This window comes from Xiphophorus couchianus, chromosome 16, assembly GCF_001444195.1.
Source record: "Xiphophorus couchianus chromosome 16, X_couchianus-1.0, whole genome shotgun sequence".
NCBI classification, from domain to species: Eukaryota; Metazoa; Chordata; class Actinopteri; order Cyprinodontiformes; family Poeciliidae; genus Xiphophorus; species Xiphophorus couchianus.
The window spans coordinates 163930-188290 of record NC_040243.1 but is presented as its reverse complement, the minus strand read 5'-3'; the positions used below and the strand labels follow the sequence as shown (position 1 = coordinate 188290).

At 51.9% G+C, this 24361-nt stretch overlaps 2 protein-coding genes across 2 annotated transcripts; both read right to left on the bottom strand.

Annotated features, from left to right (window-relative positions):
* Positions 1–406: 406 nt before the first annotated feature.
* Positions 407–19061, bottom strand: LOC114159561 (serine/threonine-protein kinase TAO2-like). Its single transcript, XM_028041527.1, has 20 exons — positions 18573–19061; positions 15819–15958; positions 14683–14754; positions 14465–14566; positions 14350–14395; positions 14186–14282; positions 11959–12072; positions 11768–11859; positions 11601–11694; positions 11404–11485; positions 11137–11307; positions 4533–4742; positions 4340–4468; positions 4035–4271; positions 3827–3955; positions 3545–3748; positions 3234–3473; positions 2929–3150; positions 2431–2613; positions 407–2358 (listed from the first exon to the last, which is right to left on the bottom strand). Exons 2-20 carry the CDS (start codon positions 15948–15950, stop codon positions 1618–1620), a joined length of 3297 nt encoding a protein of 1098 aa, XP_027897328.1. The 5' UTR covers positions 15951–15958; positions 18573–19061; the 3' UTR covers positions 407–1617.
* Positions 19062–19762: 701 nt separating this feature from the next.
* On the bottom strand, positions 19763–22280 carry LOC114159562 (heat shock 70 kDa protein 1). The gene is made up of 2 exons (XM_028041529.1): positions 22136–22280; positions 19763–21834 (listed from the first exon to the last, which is right to left on the bottom strand). Exon 2 carries the CDS (start codon positions 21809–21811, stop codon positions 19892–19894), a length of 1920 nt encoding a protein of 639 aa, XP_027897330.1. The 5' UTR covers positions 21812–21834; positions 22136–22280; the 3' UTR covers positions 19763–19891.
* Between the last annotated feature and the right edge of the window lie 2081 nt (positions 22281–24361).

Sequence of the window (24361 nt, the reverse complement as noted above, 5' to 3'; positions counted from 1 at the left end):
GCAGATGGACGAAAAATAAGCTAAAAGTTTATAAACAAAATGTAAAAAAAGAAAAAAGATTCAGTTTAATTCAAATATTTGCCAATATTTTTGACATTATTAATATTTAATCTTAAGGCAACAATCATTATTTTAGCCAAAATAAATGGACAAATTACAGACTATACTGATCACAAGTCATCCACAGGATTATTTGATCGTTAATCTCTTTGGGCTCCGTGTTTTACAGTGCTCCAGGGAAAAACTTGGACTAGACCAGGAAGGAAGAATAAAAACATGGCACGAATGTAGTGAACTCATCTAAAGTCTGTTGCACTGCGGACCCTCCAGCTTCAATACCGGCTCCAAACCAACTGGAGGAGAAGTCACAGCCCCGCCCTGAGACCTCACTGGGAATGCTGGGAAATGTAGTCCTGGAAATATTTAATTCTTATAGTTCTATCACAGTAACATTGCATTTATTTCCCACCTAGTGGTCAACATAGGCAATGACATCTTAACATAAATACTCCGACTGCTGCAGTAGTTATTATGGGATGGCGTCTGCCTGCTTCTAGTACAAATTGGCTTAAATCACGTGACAAAATAATTATTACTTATTACAGTCTTACAGTTAGTGCTTCTATGTACAACAATAATAAAGCCAATCAGTGTTGAACAGCGCCCCCATCAGGACTCCTGCCTCACCTGCTGTCAGCTCTATAAATAGGTAGTGTGCATCGTGTTCACTGTACAGCGGCTGACCTGCAGAGGCAGACAGACCTGTTCGATGAGCCATCGGTGCTGCGTACACACACACACACACACCCCAAACACACACACACACACCTGTCCTCTGATTGGAGGACAGGTGTGCAGGATTCCCGGTTTGCTGGATCCTCAGTCAGATGATCCTGTTAGTGTTTTTACAGCCCTGATCTGCAGCCAGCAGGAATTACATCATCAATAATCCAGCTGAAGTTATTTAATCCTGAGGATTAATGTTGCTCACTGATCTGGGTCCTCCCGGATCACTAGAAAAGTTCTGACTGAGGACCAGAAAGGACGAAACCTGCAGACGACCCCAGGTTCTGAACCCGATCGTTTTGGGTCAACCTGGATGAGGACAGCAGCCGTATCAATGCTGCCCCCTGCTGGACGCCCGTATTTACACACATCCACATCAGCTCTGCCCCGGTCTCTGTGCAACTCAGCGGGTCGGAACCAACAATGGGACCCGAGAGGAGATATCTGGTTCAGCAACATGACTCGTCAGGAACGCCTGGGTTCCTGACGACGTCACGGCTTCTGAGCCAAGAGGGATCGACGGTCTGAGGACCGGGCCTCCTGAGGTTCTGATGAACATCGCCTTCAGTTGGACCGGACCGTCGGGTTCTCATCTCCGGTCCCTGAGGGCCAACTGCCCGCTGTCTCTGGAGGAGCTGCAGCTCCAGGACGCTTCTCAGAGACTTAAAGACTCCTGGGTTTCTGTGGCGTGAAGCGCCTGGTGGAGCGTCCTGGAGCGCCGTTTCCTCGGACCACTTGGAGACAGCAGCTGACTCCCAGGAGCTGCTGAGTGCCTCGTGGCCCCTCTGCGGCGCCGCCCGGTGGCTCCTGGGAAGGCCACGGGCGGACGTCTCAGGAGAAGGACAGGTTGGAGCCGTTGGAGATGTGGGAGGTGACGGAGGTGCTCCGGCTGAGCCCCCCGTCGCCGCCACCGCCAGGGCCTCCGGACGCCGTGCGCCTCAGCGGCTGGGGGCTGTTCCTGAGGGCCAGTCCGGGGCCGCGGACGCCCAGGCCGCCGCCGTAGCCGCCCTGCGAGGACGAGGCGGAGGAGGCGGGGGAGGAGCAGGAGAAGGAAATGGGGGGAGGCGCGGTAGGAGGCAGCACGGCCAGCGACTGGGAGGAGGCGTGGTAGGAGAGCTGCTGGAGGCCCCGGGCATGATGGGAGTAGTGGCCGCCGCCGGAGGGCCACTCCCGGGCCTGGCGCTCCCGACCGTCGCGCTCGTCGCGGTACAGCTGCGGCGTGCTCTGGTGGTGCTGGTACAGCTGCTGCTGGTGGTGAGAGGGGACGCGGGCTCTTGGCTCGGCCCGCCCGAAGCCGGCGCCGTGGTTCTGGCCGCGCCAGGCCGGGCCGGCCGGCGAGCTCTGGAGGCCGTGGCTCCAGTGGCCGCCGGAACGCGGGCCGGGCCGGGCCGGCCAGCCGCTGGCGGCCGGGCCGGGCGGCGGGTAACCGTCGGCGGCGCCCAGCGCCATGCCGCTGAAGCCCAGCCGCAGGCTCTCCGAGTCGAACGCCTCCACCTCCCGGGCCTGGCGCTCCAGCAGCGTCCGGATCCGCTCCGACCGCTCCGCCTGCAACGCCACCATCTCTTCCTCGATCTGTGGGGAGAGGTTGGTCAGAACGGGTCAGAACCGAGTCAGTAACGGGTTGGGACGGGGTTGGAGCCATACCCTCTGCTCCAGCAGTGCGCGGCGCAGCGCCACCCGCGCCTCCAGCTCCTGCGCCTCGCGGTCGTGCGTCCCGTCCGTGTGGATCTTGATCTTGCTCTGGTAGGCGTTGAGCAGCTCCAGCTCCTGCTGCAGCAGCAGCCGCAGCGCCTGCTGCTCCGCCTCCTGCGTCTCGTCCAGCCGCAGCTGCGGGGACAAATGCCGGGTCAGAACCTTCAGGTTTGGCTAGGGGGCGCTACGGTGGCCCAAATGGTTTTGTGTTAAAAAATGTGAATTTGAAAATTTGATGAGATAACTTTGTTATTGGAAGACAGCATGTGATAAAATACAATCATTTAAAATTTAGCATTTCTCACAACTATAAACTTAACCAGTCTGCTTCTGCTACTGGTTTATAAAAACCATTTAAAACAAACACTCAGCCTGGCAGGGGTAATTAAAGCCTGGGGGCCCGCCAGGCTGAAACCCTGGGAAGCTGCTACCGGGTCAGAACCGGCTTGCCTTGCTGACGGCCTGCGTGGACAGCATGTCGTTGACCGAGTGGTCGTACTGTTCGGCCAGGATGGCCAGCTTCCGGGTCTGCTCGTCCTTCAGCCGCTTCAGAACCAGCTTGTGTTCGGACCGGGGCGTGGTCTCCAGCAGGTGGTTCCGGAGCGCCTTGTACTGCCGGGTCTGGATCTTGCAGGTCTCCTGGAACTGCCTCTTGATCTGGACCTCTTTGGACTGAAAGAGTCCAAAGACGGGTTAGAATCTCTGCGGGTGCCGGCCCGGCCCACAGGCCCCCAGGACGGTTCTGACCCGGCTACCTTGAGGCTCTTGGGCTGCTGCCGGACCTCCACGGCGTGTTTCTGCCGCAGTTCGTCCTCGCGCCGCTTGTTGTACTCCATCTGGTTGGTGAGCTCGGTCTGGTGCTGGGTCCGGATCAGCTCAGCCCGGGTTCTCTGGACCGAACCGAGCTGCCGGAACTCCAGCTCCTGGGTGGACTCGTGGTGCCGCAGCAGCATGGCGCACTCCAGGTCCTTCTGGATCTGCTTCTTGTTCAGCTCCTGGGGCGACAGCAGGGTTATGAGGCGGCGGGTCCGGATCGGGTTCTGCGGCGGTTCTGGAGCGGCCTTACCTCTCGCAGCAGGTCCTGCTCCAGGTTGTGGCGGGCCAGCAGCATCTTCCTCTTGTACTGGCGGCCCTGCAGGTCGTAGTACTGCCTCTGGCGCCGCAGCAGGCCGGCCTCCTCCTCCGCCATCAGCTGCTGCATCACCTCCTTCTGCTGGATCAGCCACTCCTGCTTCTCCCTCTTGGGGGTCGACTGGTTCTCACTCAGCTCCTGCTCCGGAGGGGAGGGGACCCGGATCAGGACCGGATCAGGGGCCGGGCTGTCTCTTGCTCCGTCTCCGGGTCTTACCTCCTTCAGCAGCTCCTTGCGGTGGCGGTACTGGCGCTTCTGGGAGTCCAACAGACAGTTGAGCTCCTTCTTCTGTTGTCCCAGTATCTGCTGCTGGAACTTCTTCTCCTCGGCCAGAGCGGCTTTGACCTACAGGATGCGCAGAGCGGAGACGTCAGGCACCGAGAGCGGGAGCGAGAGCGGGACCGGACGAGCGGCCGAAGCGGACCTCTTTCTCCAGGACGGCCTGGTTCTTGCGGGCCAGCTTGTCGAGCTCGGCGGAGAAGCCGGTCCTCTGGGCGTCCAGCTCCTTGTCCAGTTTCAGCTGGTGCTCGTCCATCTCGGCCTTCAGCTTGTTCTCCAGGCCCAGCAGCTGCTTCTGGTGCAGCTGCCGCATGCGCTTGTAGCCGGACATCTGGTCCCGCAGCGCCGAGCCCTGCTCGTGCTCCTGGATCTGACGGGTCACCTGGGGGACGGCGACATGTCACACATCCGCCTGGACACGGGCCGGGACCCGTCCTCTCCGAAACCTACCAGGGAGGCGGTCCGGATGGTGGCGAAGTGGTCCCGGTTCCGGTAGAAGGCCCGGCGGCGCCCGGCGGAGGGGGCCTGCGGCTGCTCCAGCTCCGGCTGGTACGGGTCGTCGTAGATGTTGTCCTGAGCCTGCAGAGGAGGGAGGCGTTAGAGAGGGTCCCGACCCCAAACCCGACCCGACCCCTGGGCTCACCGTGGGACGGTGGATGATGGAGCTGTTGGAGGTGACGGTGTTCTCGCCCTCCTGCAGGATGGCCATGTCACCGCTGCTGTCGTCGGAGGCGTCCGCCAGGCTGTTGACGGAGCTGGACTGGGAACTGGCTGATATGGACATACTGGGAACAGACTGGGAGCTCTCCATGCTGTTCACCGTGCCGCCCTGCAGCAGGTAGGGCTCTGCCTCCTAACACACACACATACACACACCATGAGGGCGGCACAGCAACCCGACCCGGTTCTGGTACCTCAGAACTAGGGCTGTATAATTAAATCGATTCTACGATATTTATCGATTTTTCATCCCTGAGTATCGATACGTTAAACCATAGGGGTCCACAGGCTTGTACCGTCTTTTTAACATGTCTGGTTTGTGACGGCGTAGCAGCAAGTGTCCGCCTCCCCCAGTCTCACTTTCAACTTGTGCTTAAAGTGCACATTATAAACTACACACCAGTTTTTAAATTGTGTTAATAAGCCAAGTAAAACCGGAGTTATGCTGAAATAAGTAAACCATATTTTTCTGAATGTCAGAGAAATGTCAAAAACCGGCTTTTCCGGTTATAGAAGGAAATGAGCTTCCAAAGGTAAAAAAACGAAACGCAACATCAGATTCTTTTGCTTTTGGAAATCTCAAATCTTCAATAAATAACGATGGGCTGTATTTTGTTGCTAAGAAACAAAGTAAAGTTGCGCAAGTAACTGAAAGAGAAGCGGTAACGGCAGTGAGATTGCGAAATTAATACAAAGTTTGGATATCGGAGCGACTGGTGGCATCCACTTTGTAATTTGTTTTTAGCTCAGTGGTTTCTGTTCTGTATTTAAAGGTTTACCTGAAGAATGAACGCGCAGCATGCAGTGGCGCGTTGTTTTGAAAACGAAGAGGGGAAACCTGCAGCCGCAGTCTTGGCGCAGTGAGGATTGTCATGATGGCGGATCGATCATTCTTATTAGCAACTGACTGAGTATCAGAGACTGAGAGAACGATGAGATCCTGGCAGTTTGAGAGGCAGCTGCTCAGAGATCCAAGCAGGGGAACGGCGGCGCTGCGCTGCTGCAAGGAGTCGATCACTACGGGGTGAGGCAGAGCCATCCCCCCAGCAGCTAGTAGTAAACAGCTTACAGCCACGGCTAACTCCGGGAGCCAACGTAGAAAAGCCTTTTCCCTACAGTCCAAAAAACTCTTTTCACCCCCACCACACACAACTATACACTTTTGGCATCTTGTTTTGACCTATGATGTTTTGTCAAAAGCAAATGATGAATTGCCTTCTTTTTCATGCTAATGTTATAAAACTGTTTGCAATATTTTTACACCAGTGTAAGAGATGTACGGTATATATTGTCATTCTAAATTATCAAAACCATTCGTTATGAATATTTGAGGGTTTCACAGTGAGCAAATTAACATTTTTCCAAATCAGATTTTTTTTTTCTGACTCAGGGTCTAAAACGCAGCCACAGTATGTGGAACAGAAACAAATTAAGTGCAATCATTTGCATATTGAGAGTCTACAGAGGCTGATAATCGCCCCACTCAGCTCCTGGATCAATGTGGAAACTTAGAGTTTTATGTCAGATCCACATAAATTAAATGACAGAAACTAATTTTCTCACTGCATCTTAAATTCATTTTGTCCAGCTGTTAGTCTCTGTCCAATAGAGCCAGGTATTGTGTAGTTGGTGCTTTTAATCAGTTTTCATTTAATTAAATCCAATTGAAAACTAATTCAATCCAAGTCTATGGAACACAAAATGTCACCAAAATCCCTCTGTCCCTCTAAAATCTTTCAGAAAATCATAAAAGTGTATTGAATCGTACAGTTTGGCGAATATCGTGATATATATCGTATTGTGAGCAGAATATCGTGTCTCCAGCCCATCTCGCCACCTTCCAGCTGAGGGGAGGAGCCAGGAGCAATTAACCAATCAGACCTCAGTCCGCTCTGTTGCTAGGTCGATCCCCCTCTGCGATTCAGTTGTGTTCAAAATAATAGCAGTCCCAATTCACTAGCAAGTTAAATCAGTTTTTGTTTGAATTTCAACTGCAGTAAGTTTCTAGAAGTTTAGTAAAGGTCTAGAAAACCAACAGACCCAACAGGCCTGATGTTCCTGCTGCTGAGAAACTGAAAGGAGAGTTAAAAAATAGCAGTGCTGAGTTCAATCAGTGAGGTCATTGATTATGTGAATAAATAGGTGTTGAACAGGTGACCCTTATGTAAGGATCAAGGCAACTGACATGCTGGATGTGGATTTGTTCTTGAACAACAGAGTAACATGGGTCGTTCAAGACACTGTTCAGAAAAAAAGTTTTCTTTGATCAAAACTTAATAAAAGAGGAAAAGCTATAAAGAAGTGTAGAAAATGACGGACTGTTCAGCTAAAATGGTATCAAATGTTTTAAAACAGCAGCCAGAACCAGAAAGTTGAGAAAGAAAAAGAAAAATTATTGGAAGGGATCGAAGAATAACCAAAATGGAAAATGATCAGCCAGCGATCAGTCAGTGATCAGTCAGTGATCAGCCAGCGATCAGTCAGTGATCAGCCAGCGATCAGTCAGTGATCAGTCAGCGATCAGCCAGTGATCAGTCAGTGATCAGCCAACGATCAGCCAGTGATCAGCCAACAATCAGTCAGCGATCAGTCAGTGATCAGCCAACGATCAGCCAGTGATCAGCCAGTGATCAGTCAGTGATCAGCCAGCGATCAGCCAGCAATCAGCCAGCAATCAGCCAACAATCAGCCAGTGATCAGTCAGTGATCAGCCAGTGATCAGTCAGTGATCAGCCAACGATCAGCCAGTGATCAGCCAACGATCAGCCAGCGATCAGCCAACGATCAGCCAGCGATCAGTCAGTGATCAGTCAGTGATCAGCCAACGATCAGCCAGTGATCAGTCAGTGATCAGCCAGTGATCAGCCAACGATCAGCCAGTGATCAGTCAGCGATCAGCCAGTGATCAGCCAGCGATCAGCCAGTGATCAGCCAACGATCAGTCAGTGATCAGCCAGTGATCAGCCAACGATCAGCCAGTGATCAGTCAGTGATCAGCCAACGATCAGCCAGTGATCAGCCAACAGTCAGCGATCAGCCAGCAATCAGCCAGCAATCAGCCAACGATCAGCCAGCGATCAGCCAGTGATCAGCCAACAATCAGCCAGTGATCAGCCAGTGATCAGTCAGTGATCAGCCAACGATCAGTCAGTGATCAGCCAACGATCAGCCAGTGATCAGCCAACGATCAGCCAGTGATCAGCCAACGATCAGTCAGCGATCAGCCAACGATCAGTCAGCGATCAGCCAACGATCAGTCAGTGATCAGCCAGCGATCAGCCAGCGATCAGCCAGCGATCAGCCAGCAATCAGCCAGCGATCAGCCAGTGATCAGCCAACGATCAGCCAACGATCAGCCAGTGATCAGCCAACGATCAGCCAGTGATCAGCCAACAATCAGCCAGTGATCAGCCAACGATCAGCCAGTGATCAGCCAACGATCAGTCAGTGATCAGCTAACAATCAGTCAGTGATCAGCTAACAATCAGTCAGTGATCAGCCAACGATCAGCCAGCGATCAGCCAGTGATCAGCCAGCAATCAGCCAACAATAAGCCAGCGATCAGCCAGTGATCAGCCAGCAATCAGCCAGCGATCAGCCAACGATCAGCCAGCGATCAGCCAACGATCAGCCAGCGATCAGCCAACGATCAGCCAGAGATCAGCCAGCAATCAGCCAGTGATCAGCCAGCAATCAGCCAGCAATCAGCCAACAATAAGCCATCGATCAGCCATCGATCAGCCAGCGATCAGCCAACGATCAGCCAACGATCAGCCAGCGATCAGCCAGCGATCAGCCAGCGATCAGCCAGCGATCAGCCAGCGATCAGCCAGCGATCAGCCATCGATCAGCCAGCGATCAGCCATCGATCAGCCAACGATCAGCCAACGATCAGCCAACGATCAGCCAACGATCAGCCAGTGATCAGCCAGCGATCAGCCAGCGATCAGCCAGCGATCAGCCAGCGATCAGCCAACGATCAGCCAGTGATCAGCCAACGATCAGCCAGTGATCAGCCAACAATCAGCCAGTGATCAGCCAACGATCAGTCAGTGATCAGCTAACAATCAGTCAGTGATCAGCCAACGATCAGCCAGCGATCAGCCAACGATCAGCCAGCGATCAGCCAGTGATCAGCCAGCAATCAGCCAACAATAAGCCAGCGATCAGCCAGTGATCAGCCAGCAATCAGCCCGCGATCAGCCAGCGATCAGCCAGCGATCAGCCAACGATCAGCCAGTGATCAGCCAGCAATCAGCCAACGATCAGCCAGCGATCAGCCAACGATCAGCCAGCGATCAGCCAACGATCAGCCAGTGATCAGCCAGTGATCAGTCAGTGATCAGCCAACAATCAGCCAGTGATCAGTCAGTGATCAGCCAGTGATCAGCCAGTGATCAGCCAACGATCAGCCAGTGATCAGCCAACGATCAGCCAGTGATCAGCCAGTGATCAGCCAACGATCAGCCCCCGGAGGATCACAGAAGATCTGCGATTGGGTCCGAGTTCTGCAACAATCAGACGACGTCGATGTGAAGCCAAGCTACCAGCAGGAAGCCCCACAAAGTCCCACTGTTAAAAAAAGACGCGCTGAAGCAGCTACAACATGAACATATTGATTAGCATAAAAACAAATGGAGTAATATTTTATGGACTGATGAAAGCAAAATTGTTCTTTCTGGTTCTAAGGGCCACAGTTTGTCAAACTGTAAACTCTGAATTCAGCCACGGTGAAGACGATAAAGCACGGTGGTTCAAGCATCATGATGTGGGATGTTTCTCATGTTGTTGGTTCTATTTATCAGATACCAGGGATCATGGATCAATTTGAGTACAACAGAATACTTGAAGTCATGTTGCTAAATACTGAAGAGGAAATGCCCTGGAAATGTTTGTTTCAACAAGACAATGAGCCCAAACTCACAGCAGGCAGCAAAACCATCAGACCAACAGAATTCACATAACGGAGATTCAGCACAATCCCTGGACCTTAATCCATAGAAAACTTGACATAAAACATGATGTTCATGAGGCAAAACCAAGAAATACAGAGGAACATGGTTCAGTTGTCCTGGGCTGCAGATTTATTCCTAAAATATAGGTTTATAGAAGATAGGTTTATACTTTATGCATTTAAATCCGGCAGAGCGGACCAATCACAGCGCGCAGCAGAGCGGACCAATCACAGCGCGCAGCAGAGCGGACCAATCACAGCGCGCAGCAGAGCGGACCAATCACAGCGCGCAGCAGAGCGGACCAATCACAGCGTGTAGCAGAGCGGACCAATCACAGCGCGCAGCAGAGCGGACCAATCACAGCGCGCAGCAGAGCGGACCAATCACAGCGTGCAGCAGAGCGGACCAATCACAGCGCGCAGCAGAGCGGACCAATCACAGCGCGCTGCGGCTGCGCGATCTTTTAAGTTGACCTCAGCAGGGGTCGCGCTCCTCCTTCCACTCAAACTGGACACAGGCTGACCTGTATGGATATTTACATCAACCTCCTGTGAGGAATCATGTTTCTTTAGAGAACTCTACATCAAGGTCAGAGTTCAAACCCGCCGTGTTAGCTCTGGTTGTGCAGCTCTATGAACCGCAGGAATAACTTGTAGTAGTGAATTCAGAGGAGCGTTGAGGAGAGGTGAGAATGATTTATCTTTGTGAACAAAGAATGATGTGGGGCTTTTCCATCTCAACTCGCTGCCCAGCGTGTGGCGCTGTCTTCCCTGTAGCGGTTATCGAACCAGCGCTAACCTCATCATGCAGGTTCAGCCGGTGAGGAGCTTTCACTCTGGTTTTATATTATTTTATTTTTATTTCTATTATTATTTTTCCGGTTACACGAAGCATCAAACCGTATCAAATGCTTTGTCCACTTAGTCAGACAGACTTAATGAGCGCAGAGATCTGATTGCTGTTTACATTCCCCCATCAGCTGATGCAGCGGTGGCCTGTGATGTCATCAGCTCTACCGCAGCCAAACTCCAGACTCAACACCCGGACGTTGTTATTGTGTCTTGTCTCTATGCTGTAACTGCGAAGTAATTTCCCTGCTGGGATGAATAAAGTACTTCTATTCTATTCTATTCTATAACAGTTTCTGTGACTCTTATTAAACAGATCATTGTTACTGAGGAACTCTTATTGTACATCTGTAAATAAATATCTATATCTCGTAGAGCACTTCTGGATAGATGCAAACTACATCTCGTTGCTTGTACTTGTGACAGTGCAATGACAATAAAGTTGAATTCTATTCTATTCTATTCTAAAAACTCAACAGAAATGTTAGAGCTACTAAAGCCACATTAGCAGGATTAAATTAAATCTCCGTTTGTTGCTCATCTCTCAATAAATAAATGTTACATTTATGTCTACAAAACATGGTGGACCGCCTGCCGGGCTGAGCAGCTTTGCTGAGGGCAACTCTGTATACATAATGGTTTCTCTCAGTGGGCGGGCCTTCCAGAGCTGCACGGACCAATCGCAGTGCTCCGAGGGGTCAGAGTCTGTCCTAGAGGGTCGTACCTCGTCGTCGTCGCCGCCCTCGGACGGCGGCCCGTTCTGCTGCGTCTCCTGGAACAGGATCTTCTTCATCTTGCGGTACTGCAGGTTGTCCAGCTCCCGCACGGCATCCTTCGTCCGCGCAATCAGGTCCATGATGACCGTCAGCGGGCGCTCGCGGCTCAGGAAGCGGTGCTGCAGGAGACAGCAGGGGCTAAACAGAACCAGAACCACAGGCAGAACCCAAATAGGGACCAGAACCAGAACAGGAACCGGAACCAGAGGGCTTACATTCAGCAGGACGTCTGAGGTGGGACGGTCCTGAGGGATCTTCTGCAGACACGAGTCCACGAAGCTGCGGAACGAGTCGGACCTGCAGGGGCACTAGGTGTTAGGAGCTGAGAGGACAGAGGACACTGGGAGGACGGTTTATTGGACGGACAGATGGCCCGTTGGACGGATGGTCCGATGGACGGACGGCGTCTCACCAGTGGTTGGACTGCAGCACTGGGCTCTCGTTCTGGGCGATCTGGTACAGGGCGCTCATGGCGTTCATGTTGAAGAGCGGCGGCTTCCTCTCAGCTGGGAACAGAGCAGAGACGCGTTAGGACCCGACGGTTCCGCCCAGATGGGGACCGGGTCGGGTTTTACCCACCCAGCTCGATGCCGGTGATGCCGAGCGACCAGACGTCCACCTTCCCGTCGTACTGACCCTCGTCCATGGCCAGGATCACCTCTGGAGCCATCCTGCAACGCAGACCGGGTCAGACGGAACCGACCTGTCAGGCTGGCACAACACTTCATGACCAGTTTGGGCCAGAACGCGACCGGATAGTCAGAGCTCACCAGTACGGCGTTCCGACGAAGGAGTTGGCTGGAGACACGATGGAGGCCGACCCAAAGTCGCCCAGCTTGACCTGACCCGGTTCCGTCAGCAGGATGTTCCCGGCCTTCACGTCCCTGAAACACAGACTGACCTGTTAGAGACGGGCTGCAGGGATCCTCCAGAACCCAACCAGAACTCTCTCTGTGGCAGAACCAGGATGGACATCAGATGGTGGTGGATGGTGTGAGAGGTTCTGACCACAGACACCAGAGTGAGCCCAGACAGAACCGCCCTGGTACCAGGACCGAGCGAAGTATCGACACGTATTTAATCTAAGATGGTTGAATCGGCTCCATTGCAGCCATCGCTGTTCGTAAAATAAACTTTCTGCACCAAATTCACTGCTAGTGTCGTTTATCTGACATCCTGCGAATGCATCACTCCCCTGCTTCACCTGAAAACGTTCTGCCTGACTCGCAGTGCGGGAAGGAAACGGCGACTGAAGGAAAGACAAGGAGACTGAAGGCAGATGGACTCGTTCTGAAGGCAAACAGAACCGGATCGATAAGCTGGCCATGGTCTGGGTTTTAGAAGAACGATGTCAAACAAACTGATAATAGCCAAAAGGCAGCAGTTAAACAGATTTATTTAGACATAATTCGGTGTTTCTGGAACTGAATCTCTGGAAACCTTTTGAAGAGATCGGTTCAGGAATATTAACGTCTGATTACAGCTTTGCATCATCTCTTTTAGAACCACTTTGTGTTTGAATCTCACATGAGGAGCGTGGGGTATTCACGGTGGTATTTCTGTTCTTGTTCTGGCTCTGCAGACATCGCCTGAACTTGGCGCCTTGCCATATTCCCAGGATGTAAACGGTTTGGAGAAGCTCTGATGGCTGCGAGTCAGTTTTTTTGATTTTCCCATGCATCAAAACCGCGCCAAGCCGTTCTTCTTCCTGTTAGAGAGAAAACGTGAATCTGGGTGAGCAGCCCTCCCCTGATTGGTTCCTGCACCAGAACCCGTCGGACCGGTTCATGCTGTTCCTTGGCGGTTATGCCATCAGAACGATCAGGTAAGAAACGGCCCAGTCAAAGCATCGCTGGCAGCCAGTGGCAGTGAGCAGCACAGCTCCTCCAGAGGAGGACTGGAGCAGATTTGGACCAATCAGAGAAATCCACCATTTAACAGCCAGATGTCGCGCTGAATGTAAATTATGTCCACAAAAAAGGAGAAAAATCTGCTTCCATTAAGTTATTATGATAACTGCTATAGATGAGTTTCATGTTTCATATTCCAGGAGACATTCTCAGCACAAACAGCTCCAATCAGGGGTGTCCACAGTGTGGTACGGGGGCCATTTATGGCCCTTGGACTGATGTGATGCAACCGATTATTTGTAATCAGGGAAAAATTATTGCTGATAATTTTCTTTCAATGGAAAATGCAACCGAAAGTATTAATGTTTGATAAACAGCTTTTGTAATAAATATTATTCAAGGATTCTACTAGGATAGGATCTGAGGCCTGACCCAGCCAGGGTCCGACATCAGCAGGTCAACTGACCCGACCTCAACCACAGATTCTGGAACGGTTCTGGCCCGAACTTCCACCAATCATCTGCAAGGACCAGCCTGAAGCTCATCACCTGAGGAACATCTCAACAGGTGAGACTGAACCAACTGGTGCTAATGGAGCTAATGTAGCTAACAAGCCAACAGAGCTAAAGGCAAGGCAGGTGATTTTATTTATAAGCACATTGAACAAGGCAGTTCAAGGGACCCAGCTGTGCTAACGCACATAATGTGGTTAACAGAGCTAACAGTTCTAACAGAGCTAATGTAACTAACAAGCCAACAGAGCTCACAGGACTACAAGAGCTCATGGTATTAAAAGAGCTAACAGTGCTAATGTTGCTAAAGAAGCTAACGGCGCTACAGAAGCTAACAGAGATAACAGTGTTAACAGAGCTAAAGGAGCTGACAGAGCTAACGGCACTAACAGAGCTAGCGGAGCTAATGGCGCTAACAGCACAAACAGCGCTTACACTGCTAGAAGAACTAAAGAAGCTAACAGACTTTACTGAGCTAATGGCGCTAAAGGAGCTAGAGGAGCCAACAGCGTTAACAGAGCCGAAGTAGCTAACAGAGCTAATGGTGATAAAGAAGTTAACAGAGCTGGCACCGCTAAAGGAGCTAATGGCGCTAATGGCACTAACAGTGCTATCGGAGCTAGCAGCAGCTGTACCTGTGGATCATGTTGTGAGAGTGCAGGTAAGCCAGACCCTGCAGCGCTCCGTGGGTGATGGCGGCGATCTCCACCTCCTGCAGCGGCTTCTTGTGGACTGAGGACAGAAACAAGGTGAGACCCAGCAGGAAGACAAGATGGCCGACACGCAGAGCTCAACTGACCTTCCAGCAGGTCAGAGGCCGAGCCAAGGCAGTACTCCATCACCAGCTGAGGGACAGACAGACAGTTAGCGGGGATCGACCCGAAGGAAGCGGAAACACGGCGGCCGGTACCTACCCACGCCGTGTGTTCCTTCAGGTAGCAGCCCAGGTACTCGATGGTGTTGGGGTGTCGCAGCTTCTGCAGGAACTTCACCTCCTTGATGATGTCCTGCCATTTCTGCACATCACAACATGCTGCAGTTACTGGCAGACAGGAAGTGAGCTCAGAGCACCCTGGTGGGTGGAGCCACAGCCTCAGGAACTCATGACATCACACGGGGGCGGCGCTGTTACCTCATTGGTCTGCTTGCCACTGTAGGACATCTTCTTAATGGCCACCACCTCATTGCTGCGTCCGTCACGCGCCTGGAAGCACACGAAAGACAAACGTCCAATCAGGGGGAGCGACCGGGACCGGAACCGGGACCAGAACTAAATCCGGGACCCGAACTCGTCCTAGAACCAGAACCGGGAACAGAACCAGGACTGGTACCAGAACCAGGACCAGAACCGGGACCAGAACCTGGGCAACACACAGGACCGAGACCACAACCGGGACCAGAACCGGAACCAGGACCGGAACCAAGACCAGAACCAGAGTTTTTCTCAGTAAATTAACTGTTGAGACCCGGAGAGTCAAACTAAGAATCAAATGTTGTTTAGATCTGATTTGGTTCAGAGTCACTGATCTAATCTCTGCTACACCTTCACAAAAATTAAGACTAAATAAAAACGAGTTTTAATGAGTGACTCCACTTAATAAAATTCCTCATAAACACATTGATTTATTGCAGTGGCTCTCAATACAAGTTATGTGTTATTTAAGTTATAACTTGGTAAGTTGCTTGATTTTAAACCTGTTCTGGTTTTCCCATCCTGGTGGCTGAGAACCTGGAAGGTGAATATCTGGGAGAATCATAACTTCAGCTCAACGTTCAGAGCACCAGGGACTTTATGGAAACATATTCAGATTTTATTGGTTTAGTGGTTTTAAAGGCTTTACGTTGAAGATAGTAAGAAATAAAGGCATAGTTTCTTTTTTTACTGCCAGCTGCTCTGCAGTAGCCTCTCCGCTGTGGGCTAGCGCTAACGCTCAGCAGCTCCCGTTTCAATCTCTTCTTCTTAATGTAAGAGTTAAAGAGCTAAAGGTAATTAGGTATTTGCTGCCTTTAACAAAAAAAACTAAGTCTGCCAAAGCAATGTAGCAGTTCGGCTAGTTTTGATAGAGAAACACACACACATACACACGCAGAGAGAGAGAGAGAAACACTTTCAGGCCTCCTCTGCTCTGTCTGATCAGAACTCTGTTCTGATCCAAACCACTCCGGTCCTGGTTAAACATGGAGTTCTGCAGTGCCGCGTTCAGGAACCGGTCCTGATCGGTTCTGTGGGTTCAGGTTCTGCTGTCGCTCCAGAAACAGAGTACTCACGAAGTAGACGGCTCCGAAGCTGCCGTGTCCGATCTCCCTGAGGTCAGTGAAGAGCTTCTCCGGATCGTCTCTGCAGAACAGATCGGCCACATCGGGGTCCTTGAGGCTCCCCACACGCGCACTGGAGGGCATGGCTGCACCTGGGGACGGGGCGGGGGACGGCACAGGACGTTAGAGGACAGTGGGGACGATGCGGGGACGGCCGGGTGTTGGTGTCCCTGTTTCGTCTCCAGAACCCAAACTTTTTCTGCTTGGTTGGAAAATCTGGAGGAACTGAAGCAGGTCTGATCAGAACCCGGGTCCGGACTGGACGTGGAACCGGGTTTTCATCCTGAACATAAATCAGTTCCTGCAGAGATAAAGACCAGGTTTCCATGGTAACAAGGACGGAAACGGTTGATCCCGGACGAGTGGCTTCGCTCCCACCGCTCCCTGGAAAACCTGAAAGACTCAGAGTCGCACTTACCTGATTGTTGCATCATCAACGTGAGACATGTGTCAGACTTCAGTAGAAGAAGAAGGCAGACGGTAAAAATAAACAATGGCTGAAAATGATTATGAACTGAAAGCAGCCTGAGTCAGTGAACACATCACATTCCAACCCACCAGTCCTGGTACCCGTTATGACTTGGGTCAGAAGCTGCAGCCAACAGAACCTGGTCAGAACCGGGTCAGAAGCTGCAGTCAATGCTCCACAAACGGCCGTTGCTGTAGCTGGGTTTCCTGTTAATCAGCATCTTGACTGAAATCCATCCAGAGACGGCGGCCATCTTTAGTGCCATAAACAGAGCGCTGCTGGGAGACAGCTGCACTCCGTTTAACTTTCTGATAAATTTGATGCGTAGCCATGGCAACAAGGTATTGTCTTTACAACTGAGATGAGCTGACTAGCATCTCAGAGGCTCAAATAATCCCTGAACTTTGACCCTACGCCCCAGAGGAAATTCTCTTCCCCTACTCCAACGTCGCTCTAATGCACAACCAGACAAAGATTAATCAGGAGCAGCAAAAGCAAAGGAGGTGGATTAGCTGATATTCAGTTGTTAGCATGAGACGACATACAAAAACAGTCTTCAGTCAGAGGAACTGTTCAGAGTCGCTGGTAGACTGACTGCTACTGGACCCACAGTGGCTGAAGATGCTCTGAGTGACGACAGCGTGTCACTTCTGTTTGGAATGGATAATGATTTTATGAATGGAACAATAAGGATTTTCCTGTTATTTCCGGTTAAACGTGGTCTCTCCTCCTCTCCGAGCTCCAGCCTGTCAGCCAATAGGAGCGTCGATCAGGTAAGAGGCGCAGGTAGACTGCATCCAGAGTTTCAACGTCGACTTTAGTGTTTTAAAGCTCTGCAGCCTCCAGTTCAACTGAAGACCTGGTTCCAGTAACGATGATGGGGACCAGCGAGCTGCGGCTCTGACAGCAGCCATGTTAACCCTTCACATCCTGGAGAACATCGTCTCCTTCACTTCCTGCCTGGGCCGCCGCCGCAGGAAATCCCAAAGAGGAAGCAGCTCCAGCCGGTCACATGTCTGGATCTGAGCCGCCTGCTGAGAATGATCGCTAAGCTAACAATAGAGATTCATCATCTCTACAAGTATAAAAGAGTTTGGCTCACAGACAGAGGACGGATCCAAAGCAAGAGCTGGAACATCACCGGAGACAGAGACAACGCAGCAACCGGCAACCAGCAGCAATGAACTCTAAACAGCAGGGCTGGAGTCTCCCATCTTGGTTTTGCTCTCCTTTGACATATCGGATCACGGCCGGTTTGAAGCTCAGTTGTTTTTATCACATTTCTGAAAACTTAACTTGCTTTTGTCTTCACTTGCAGACAACAGGCTGAGAGTAAAAAGTGATGTAAGGAACTGGAGCGCATCCCGCCGTCTCCGAAAATAAACCCTTTTGTTGCTAATGGCTGGGAAAGCTTGGTTTTGTTTGCAGCTGAAGATGACTTATGGAAAGCAACATCTGAGCTGATCGCTGAAAATTATTACACTGCCTTTTAAAAACTACAAATTATAAGGAATGGGAAAGGAAAAACGCCAGGCAACCAGTAAATGTTGCCCACCAACAGTGTTAATCATATGCTAAGAGAGCCAGCAACATCTAGTTTAAAGACATCTACAGCGACGAGGAAAGGTCAGGAAGGGTTAAAACAGCACTAAGCATCTGAATAATAATAATAATAATAAAACATAAATGCTAAACCTGCAGAACCGGGTCAGCAACAACAGCGCAGCACTGTTTGGTGAAGCTGCTCTGACTCACTGAAGACGAAAGAAATAAAACTCTACATGAAAACAACCTGAGCTTCCATGTTTATGGCCATAATATTTCCACTTGGCTCAGTAATCTGTTCCTGTGAGCTTCAGGGACTAATAATATAAAATCAATAATAATTTATTGATATGAACAGGACATCTGTTTTTGGGAACAGTAAGCTGTTAACATCTGACACTCTGATTAACTGCTTTTATTCAGAGGATCATAAAAAATATATTTTAAAATGCAACTAATCTTTATTAGCCTAATCTGACAGATAAACCAGATTTAACTGAAGGAACCGAAGTTCAGTGGTTCGGAAACATTTAGCTAACCTGAAATTAGATTTAGGCTGCTGAGAAACCTTCTGTACTGGAGACCCTGCTGGCCTTACTGGCCCCCAGGTTGGCCCCATGTTTTGACGCTACTGGCCCCCAGGTCCGGACCATATTGGGCCCAGATTCGGACCCGGACGTGGCCGAACTCACCGCAGCTTCTTGAGGTTCCTCTCTGGACCGAAAAACTAACGGTTAGCAGCAAAGCTAGCAGCCAGTCTCGATCCTCATATCGCGGGTTTCCCCTCAGCAGAACTCCTGGTTCATGTCCGTCCCAGTTCTTCTGGGTTTTGGGGAGTCGCTGCGGTCCAGCCGCTGGTTCTGGGAGGGTCTGCGGGTCTCTAACGGTCCGTTCCGCAGCTCCGGTCTCCGCCGCTCCTGAGCTAATAGCTTAGCGCGTTAGCTGGCAGGCTAACGGTACCATCAGCTGCTCCGCGGGGTGTGGCTGATGTGTCCTTGCAAAGATTCCCGTCCGGACATACTGGCCCACCGAACCGGCCTAGATTGGGCCTAGAACCCGCACCCCATCCTCCGTCTGGACCCGTCCCTCCTCCCGTTTTTTGTTCCTGCTAAACACAAGATGGCACGGGCTGCAGGGGCGGGAGTCCGAGCTGCACCAGCTCCACTTCCGGTGAGACTTCCGCTTCAAAAATAAACCGACCTACTTAGAGATGAAGATGATGATGAAGATGGTGATGCTGCGAGGCAAGCTGTGGAAAATCACGCATTTCCAGAGCAGCTGCGTGTGACCGCCCGGGAAGCTCTGAACATCTGGGGTCGATTATAATAACCCTAGGTTTAGGGCTTAGGGTTTAAACCCTAAACATTAGGTTTAATTTACACCACGATCCATAGCTTTTTTTTTCTATTAACCTTTTTATACCAGATGGTCATGAATCTTGTGCTACAGCAGGATATTAGACAGGTGAACCAGGAATCACAGGTGAATTGTTCATCAGGAATCCTCCCTGCTGCTGTGGACTGGTTGATGTAACCACAGACAGAACCGCCTGTCCTCTCCTGAAATTACAGGCATCTCACAAAGAAATGTTCCTTTTGGAAAACAAACAGTGACACCTGCTGGTGATTTTAGATACTGCTGGATTGTTCTCATTGTACCCCACAGCCAGTGCGGGTCGCAGGGCAGCAGCCTAACCAGGGAGACTTCCCTCTGCCCGGCCGGGGGTCAGCTCCTCCGGGGAACCAACGGCTCTTCCTCTCGGTCTCCACTGATCCCCATCCGGCTGCTTCACCCTCTGAACCGCTCCAGTGAAACCTGGAGATCAATCTAAACTAACTAACTTAGAAAACGTTAACTTCTGGAAGCAAAGAAACCAGACAGATGAAATTCAATCACATTTATTAATATAAAGCAATATAAAAAAAGCAAAGAGCAAAAATATATTCAAGTCTCATGAACAGAACAAGGTAAACAGTTTTGACTTTTACAATATTAAACCACCAGTGGTCCTTCAGTCCACTTCCTCCACAGTGGGCCCCTGGCTGTGGGCTCCTGCCTGCTCTCTGCAGCTCCCAGTGGGCCTCCCTCCCTGGTACAAGTTGCTGATGATGGGGTTGCACACCTTCTCCAGCTCTTTCTGCTGGTGTTGGTACTCGTCTTTCTCAGCCAGCTGGTTGTTCTCCAGCCAGCTGATGGTCTCCTGGCACTTGTCCACCACCTTCTTCTTGTCCTCCTGGCTGATCTTGCCCTTCAAGCTCTCGTCCTCCACGCTGCTCTTCACGGTGAAAGCGTAGGACTCCAGGGAGTTCTTGGCAGCTATCTTGTCCCTCTGCAGCTCGTCCTCGGCTTTGTACTTCTCGGCGTCCTGCACCATCCTCTCGATCTCGTCTTTGCTCAGTCGGCCCTTGTCGTTGGCGATGGTGATCTTGTTCTCTTTGCCGGTGCTTTTGTCCACCGCGGACACGTTCAGGATGCCGTTGGCGTCCACGTCAAAGGTGACCTCGATCTGCGGGACCCCTCGTGGAGCGGGCGGGATTCCCGTCAGCTCAAACCTGCCCAGCAGGTTGTTGTCCTTGGTCATGGCTCTCTCCCCTTCGTAGACCTGGATCAGGACCCCGGGCTGGTTGTCGGAGTAGGTGCTGAACACCTGGGTCTGCTTGGTGGGGACGGTGGTGTTGCGTTTGATCAGGGCCGTCATCACTCCTCCGGCCGTCTCGATCCCCAGAGACAGAGGAGCCACGTCCAGCAGCAGCAGGTCCTGGACGTTCCCCGACGTGTCTCCCGTCAGGATGGCGGCCTGGACGGCGGCGCCGTAAGCCACCGCCTCGTCCGGGTTGATGCTCTTGTTCAGCTCCCGGCCGTTGAAGAAGTCCTGCAGCAGCTTCTGGATCTTGGGGATTCGGGTGGAGCCTCCCACCAGGACCGCGTCATGGATCTGGCCCTTGTCCATCTTGGCGTCCCTCAAAGCCTTCTCCACGGGCTCCAAGGTTCCCCTGAACAGGTCGGAGCACAGCTCCTCAAAGCGAGCCCTGGTGATGGAGGTGTACAGGTCCACACCCTCGAACAGAGAGTCGATCTCGATGCTGGCCTGGGAGCTGGAGGACAGGGTCCTCTTGGCCCTCTCGCAAGCTGTGCGCAGCCTCCTCAAGGCTCTCTTGTTCTGGCTGATGTCCTTCTTGTGTTTCCTCTTGAACTCCTCCACAAAGTGATTGACCATGCGGTTGTCAAAGTCCTCTCCTCCCAAGTGAGTGTCTCCGGCCGTGGCCTTCACCTCAAAGATGCCGTCCTCGATGGTCAGGACGGACACGTCGAAGGTGCCTCCGCCCAGGTCAAAGATCAGGACGTTTCTCTCTCCTGACTTGCCTTTGTCCAGACCGTAGGCGATGGCGGCCGCCGTGGGCTCGTTGATGATCCTCAAGACGTTGAGTCCCGCAATGACGCCTGCGTCTTTGGTGGCCTGTCGCTGGGAGTCGTTGAAGTAGGCGGGGACCGTGACCACGGCGTTGGACACCTTGTGGCCCAGGTAGGCCTCGGCGATCTCCTTCATCTTCACCAGGACCATGGAGGAGATCTCCTCAGGGAAGAAGGCTTTGTTCTCCCCTTTGTACTCCACCTGAATTTTGGGCCTGCCTCCGTCTGAAAGCACCTCGAAGGGCCAGTGCTTCATGTCGGCCTGCACCACCGGCTCTTCAAACTTTCTGCCGATCAGCCTCTTGGCGTCAAACACCGTGTTGCTGGGGTTCAGGGCCACCTGGTTCTTGGCCGCGTCCCCGATCAGCCTCTCGGTGTCGGTGAAGGCCACGTAGCTGGGGGTGGTCCTGTTGCCCTGGTCGTTGGCGATGATTTCCACTTTTCCATGCTGGAAAACCCCCACGCAGGAGTAGGTGGTGCCCAGGTCGATGCCGACGGCCACGTTTTTAGCTGCACACATCTTGGCTGGGTTTCCTTTCAGGCCTAAACCAGCAGAGACACACAGGAGGAGAAGGAGGATTATTCCCTCTCAGAAACACTTCATATGCTACACTTTAGGTTTTTACTGGACTGTGTAGCAGGTTTTGCTCCAATCCGACTGCTTCTGCAAAGCTGCGTTCAGCGACGCCTCGGAGACGTTCAAACATCATTTGCTCCACAAATCTGTCCTGCCTTTGACTAAACTCTACAACGTGTGTTTCTCTGTCCCTCCACCAGTTAATAGGAGCATGAATTCAGTCTGTAGTCGCTGCGGGAGCAGAGAAGAAGAAAAGTTAGAACTTACTGTAGTCCAGAGTTTCCTGCGCAGAGCGCTGTGATGCTTCTTTCTCCTCTGCTGGATCTCCTGATGTTCTCTGAAGGTCTCTGAGTCTCTAACTGTCTCAGCTTCGCCCTCACCGCTATTTATACCCCCTCACTCGCTTCTCGCTGCTTCTCCAGCCTTCGGCCAATCACAGAGCGCGGCGAGGCCCCGTGACGTCATGACGTCACCCGCTAGAAGTTTCTCCCAGCTTCTGGTCGCTCCGAGAAAATGTCAGAAAGTGACAGAAAAGCCCGATGAATTCACAACATTTCCAGAAGCTCCCAGAGCGGGAATGACGGAGACAATATTAGAGCAAAAATATCAACATGTTAGTTTAATAAAGCGCAGAAATCCTCCTGAAGGCCGAAGGTTTATTCAATCTGTTGGATATTTCAGGTTTTAGACGGAAGGAGACTCGGAGGACTGGGACTCTCCAGGTTCACTTAAACTCGGATCGGATCTGTTTTAAGGAGAAAGTTGTCTTGATTGAAACTCCAACTAAAAATATCAGATCAGTTTATTGGGGGAGTTTATAGAAAGTGAAGCATTTCCTGCATGTAGATTTATTGTTATGTTCTCCAGCTTTTAATGGAGAGAAAGAAAATATTTAAACTGAAACAAAATATATGGAAACATTTCTGAGAAATGAGCAGAGTCAGTGAAACTAGAAACCACCGTTTCTGTTCTACTTTTGTCCACCAGATGGCAGCAAAGGGACTGCAGTTCACCGCCATGAGGAACTGAAGTCATCATCATCATCCATCCATCCATCCATCTTCTTCCGCTTATCCGAGGTCGGGTCGCGGGGGTAGCAGCTTCAGAAGGGAGGCCCAGACTTCCCTCTCCCCAGCCACTTCTTCCAGCTCTTCCGGGGGAATCCCGAGGCGTTCCCAGGCCAGCCGAGAGACATAGTCTCTCCAGCGTGTCCTAGGTCTTCCCCGGGGCCTCCTCCCGGTGGGACGTGCCCGGAACACCTCACCAGGGAGGCGTCCAGGAGGCATCCTGACCAGATGCCCAAGCCACCTCAACTGGCTCCTCTCGATGTGAAGGAGCAGCGGCTCTACTCTGAGTCCCTCCCTGATGACTGAGCTTCTCTCTCTAAGGGAGAGCCCAGCCACCCTACGGAGAAAACCCATTTCGGCCGCTTGTATCCGTGATCTCGTTTTTTCGGTCATGACCCAAAGCTCATGACCATAGATGAGGGTGGGAACGTAGATCGACCGGTAAATCGAGAGCTTCGCTTTTTGGCTCAGCTCTTTCTTCACTACGACGGACCGGTACAGCGCCCGCTTAACGGCAGACGCTGCGCCAATCCGCCTGTCGACCTCCCGCTCCCTTCTTCCCCCATTCGTGAACAAGATCCCGAGATACTTAAACTCCTCCACTTGGGGCAGGACCCCCCCTGACCCGGAGAAGGCACTCTACCCTTTTCCGGCTCAAGACCATGGCCTCGGATTTGGAGGCACTGATCCCCATCCCGGCCGCTTCACACTCGGCTGCGAACCGCTCCAGCGAGAGCTGCAGATCACAGCCTGATGAAGCCAATAGGACCACATCATCCGCAAAAAGCAGAGATCAGATCCTAAGGCCACCAAACCGGATCCCCTCAACACCTTGGCTGTGCCTAGAAATTCTGTCCATGAAAGTGATGAACAGAATCGGTGACAAAGGGCAGGCAGAGTCCAACTCTCACCGGAAACGAGCCCGACTTACTGCCGGCAATGCGGACCAGACTCTGACACCGGTCATACAGGGACCTGACAGCCCGTATCAAAGGGCCCGGTACCCCATACTCCCGGAGAACCCCCCACAGGGCTCCCCGAGGGACACGGTCGAACGCCTTCTCCAAGTCCACAAAACACATGTAGACCGGTTGGGCGAACTCCCAGAACCCTCCAGGACCCTGCCGAGGGTGTAGAGCTGGTCCAGTGTTCCACGACCAGGACGAAAACCACACTGCTCTTCCTGAATCCGAGGTTCGACTATCCGACGGACCCTCCTCTCCAGGACCCCTGAATAGACCTTGCCAGGGAGGCTTAAGAGTGTGACCCCTCTATAATTGGAGCACACCCTCCGGTCCCCCTTTTTGAACAGGGGGACCACCACCCCAGTCTGCCAATCCAGGGGAACTGCCCCCGATGTCCATGCGATATTGCAGAGTCGCGTCAACCAACACAACCCTACAACATCCAGAGCCTTAAGGAACTC